The sequence below is a fragment of the Mandrillus leucophaeus genome, unplaced genomic scaffold (genome assembly GCF_000951045.1).
Source record: "Mandrillus leucophaeus isolate KB7577 unplaced genomic scaffold, Mleu.le_1.0 Scaffold8, whole genome shotgun sequence".
In the NCBI taxonomy this organism is placed as follows: domain Eukaryota; kingdom Metazoa; phylum Chordata; class Mammalia; order Primates; family Cercopithecidae; genus Mandrillus; species Mandrillus leucophaeus.
In genome coordinates this window covers 2,447,753-2,450,445 of record NW_012108696.1, presented here as the reverse complement: position 1 = coordinate 2,450,445, position 2,693 = coordinate 2,447,753, and the positions used below count along the sequence as shown (strand labels likewise).

At 49.7% G+C, this 2,693-nt stretch overlaps 1 protein-coding gene across 1 annotated transcript in view; it reads right to left on the bottom strand.

The window, feature by feature from the left end:
- LOC105530111 overlaps nt 1-2,693 on the bottom strand; it is a 21,979-nt gene continuing 19,286 nt past the window's right edge. The window contains exons 7-9 of the mRNA XM_011967474.1: nt 2,159-2,325; nt 1,994-2,062; nt 1-390 (exon numbers count right to left, since the gene is read on the bottom strand). Of these exons, the coding sequence (XP_011822864.1) occupies nt 273-390; nt 1,994-2,062; nt 2,159-2,325 (354 nt within the window). The 3' untranslated portion in view covers nt 1-272. The remainder of the gene's footprint in view (nt 391-1,993; nt 2,063-2,158; nt 2,326-2,693) is intronic.

Genomic DNA, 2,693 nt, shown 5'->3' with positions numbered 1-2,693 from the left:
GAGGCCATTCATTCATTTATTGATTGATGTATTGGTTTATTCTTTGATGCCTTTATTGATTCAACACATGCTTATTGTATGCCTGCTGTGTGCCGGGGCCCTGGACCAGGCACTGGGGACACAGCAGTGAAAATACAAACATTGTTTCTGTCCTCACGGAGCTCACAGTGTAACAGGGAGACAAATAGACCTGTCAGTAGATAACATGAAAATAACTGGACTGTGTGCTGCAGACACAATATCCTAGGTCTATGAGAATGTCAATACAGACTTCACGTGGGCAATGGTGAGGCAATAAGGATCATTTCCCTTGATGAAACGGAGCTTGCAGAAGAAGGCAGGGTCAGTTGTGGGGAGCTCTGGGTGGAGGTGGGGGGAGTACATTCCAAGCTGCAGGAACAGCAAAGGCAAAAGCCCTGAGGCTGGAGAACAGGTACCATGTGGAGTTTGTCACTCGATTAGGGTGTTGCAGAGAATTAGGGGAGAGTCTTATTTATTTATTTATTATTTATTTTTTTATTGAGATGAGGTCTTGCTATGTTGTCCAGGCTGGTCTCGAACTCCTGAGCTCAAGCTATTCTCCCACCTTGGCCTCCCAAAGTGCTGGGATTACAAGTGTGAGCCATCACACCTGGCAAAAGAGGTGAGCCTTTATGATGTCCTAAGTCACCACCGGGCACAAGTTCACACTTGTCCTATGATTGGCCCATGACACTGATGGGTAGCAGACAGGAAAATAATCTTTTCTGAAACTTTTTTTTTTTTTGGTACAGGGTGGTGTTCTGTTGCCCATTCTGGAGTGCAGTGGTGCAGTCACGGCTCACTGCAGCCTTGACCTCCCAGGCTCAAGTGTTCCTCGCACCTCCCAAGTAGCTGGGACTACAGGCATGTGTCACCTCACCCAGCCAATTAAAAACAAAACAAAAACAAAACAAAACAAAACAAAAAAAACATTTTTTTGTAGAGACGGGGTCTCACTATATTGCCCAGGCTGGTCTCAAACTCCTGTGCTCAAGCAATCCTCCCATCTCATCCTCCCAGAATGTTAGGATTACAGGTGTGAGCTCCCACACCCAGCCCACTTCTGGAACTTTTATTGGAAAGTACCCTTAGGCTGGGTTCGGTGGCTCACACCTGTAATCCTGGCACTTTGAGAGGCTGAGGTAGGAGACCATGTCTTTCCAAAAAAAAAAAAAATGTTTTTTGAGACAGAATCTGTCTCTGTTGCCCAGGCTGGAGTGTAGTGGTGCAAACTTGGTCATGCAGCCTCTGCCTCCTGGGTTCAAGGGATTCTTATGCCTCAGCCTCCCGAGTAGCTGGGACTACAGGCGTGATCCACAACGCCCAATTTTTATATTTTTAGGAGAAATGGAGTTTCACCATGTTGTCCAGGCTGGTCTTGAATTCCTGGCCTCAAGTGGTTCACCTGCCTCAGCCTCCCAAAGTGCTGGGATTACAGGCATGAGCCACCACGACCAGCCAAAAAAAATTTTTTTTTAATAGAAAAGTACCGAGAACCCTGGCCTATGGAGGGCTTTAAATGCCATTCCCTCATTGAGTCCCCCAGGAAAGCGCCATGAGGTGGTTAGAGGTCTTGGGTTTAGAGTCAGGTATTTTCTATTTCCAGGCTTGTGGGGGCGTCCGAGTGATGTGACCAACCCCATACACGGTCCGTGGCTGTATGAGCACAGGATGTATGTCCTTGTTTGCTTCCCTTCCTTGCCTGTGCCTGTACCCCCTGGAGTGAGCCAGCCCCCACTCCAAGTAGAAGCGATTCCTCCCCGACCTCCCCGGTTCTCCCCCACGGGCCAGCCCGTTTAAGGCGAAGGTCGAAGGGAGTCTGCGCTATGAGGCCGGCTGTGACTTGTTGTCGTAGCACATCAGAACAACAAAATCACTAGTCTTCCACACAGCACTAGACCATAGCCACTCTAATCTTCTTCACCACCCCCTGCCCCATGTCTGAGATCGCTGCCCAGCTCCTCCTTCTCACCTGAGCCAAGCTGTGACACCTGGGCTTCCTGCCTCTGTGCTGCCTCCCTGTTTTCCATTCCCGGTTCTCCTGGAGAGAGGCAGGGTCTGATCTCCAAGGGCCCAACTCCCACCCAGGCACATCAGAGACATGGGATTTAGAGTTGGACGGATGGGGTTGACTTACAGCTTCACTTGTGGGCTGAAAGCCCCTGCGTGGGTTATTTTTCTGCCTTTTTTGGGGTCTTGGATTCCCCAAATGTCACCTGGGCACAGTAACACCCATGTCCTAGGGTTGAAGATGGCATGATATGCTGTATGTACAATGCTTGGCACAAGGTTCCTCACTGAAGTCTGGAAGGGACACCATAATGTCATCTTAGCAGGCACCTGTTACCCCAGTGAGGCATCTTACCTGTTGAAAATTCCAGACTTGGGTCAAGTGTGGTGACTCAAGCCTATAATCCCAGCACTTTGGGAGGCTGAGGCGGGCGGATCACGAGGTCAAGAGTTTGAGACCAGCTTGGTTAACATGGTGAAACCCCGTCTCTACTAAGAATACAAAAATTAGCCAAGAGTGGTGGCAGTACCTGTAATCCCAAATACTCGGGAGTCTGAGGCAGGAGAATTCCTTGAACCCGGGAGGCAGAGGTTGCAGTGAGCCGAGATCGTGCCACTGCACCCCAGCCTGGGCAACAGAGCAAGACTCCGTCTCGGAAAAA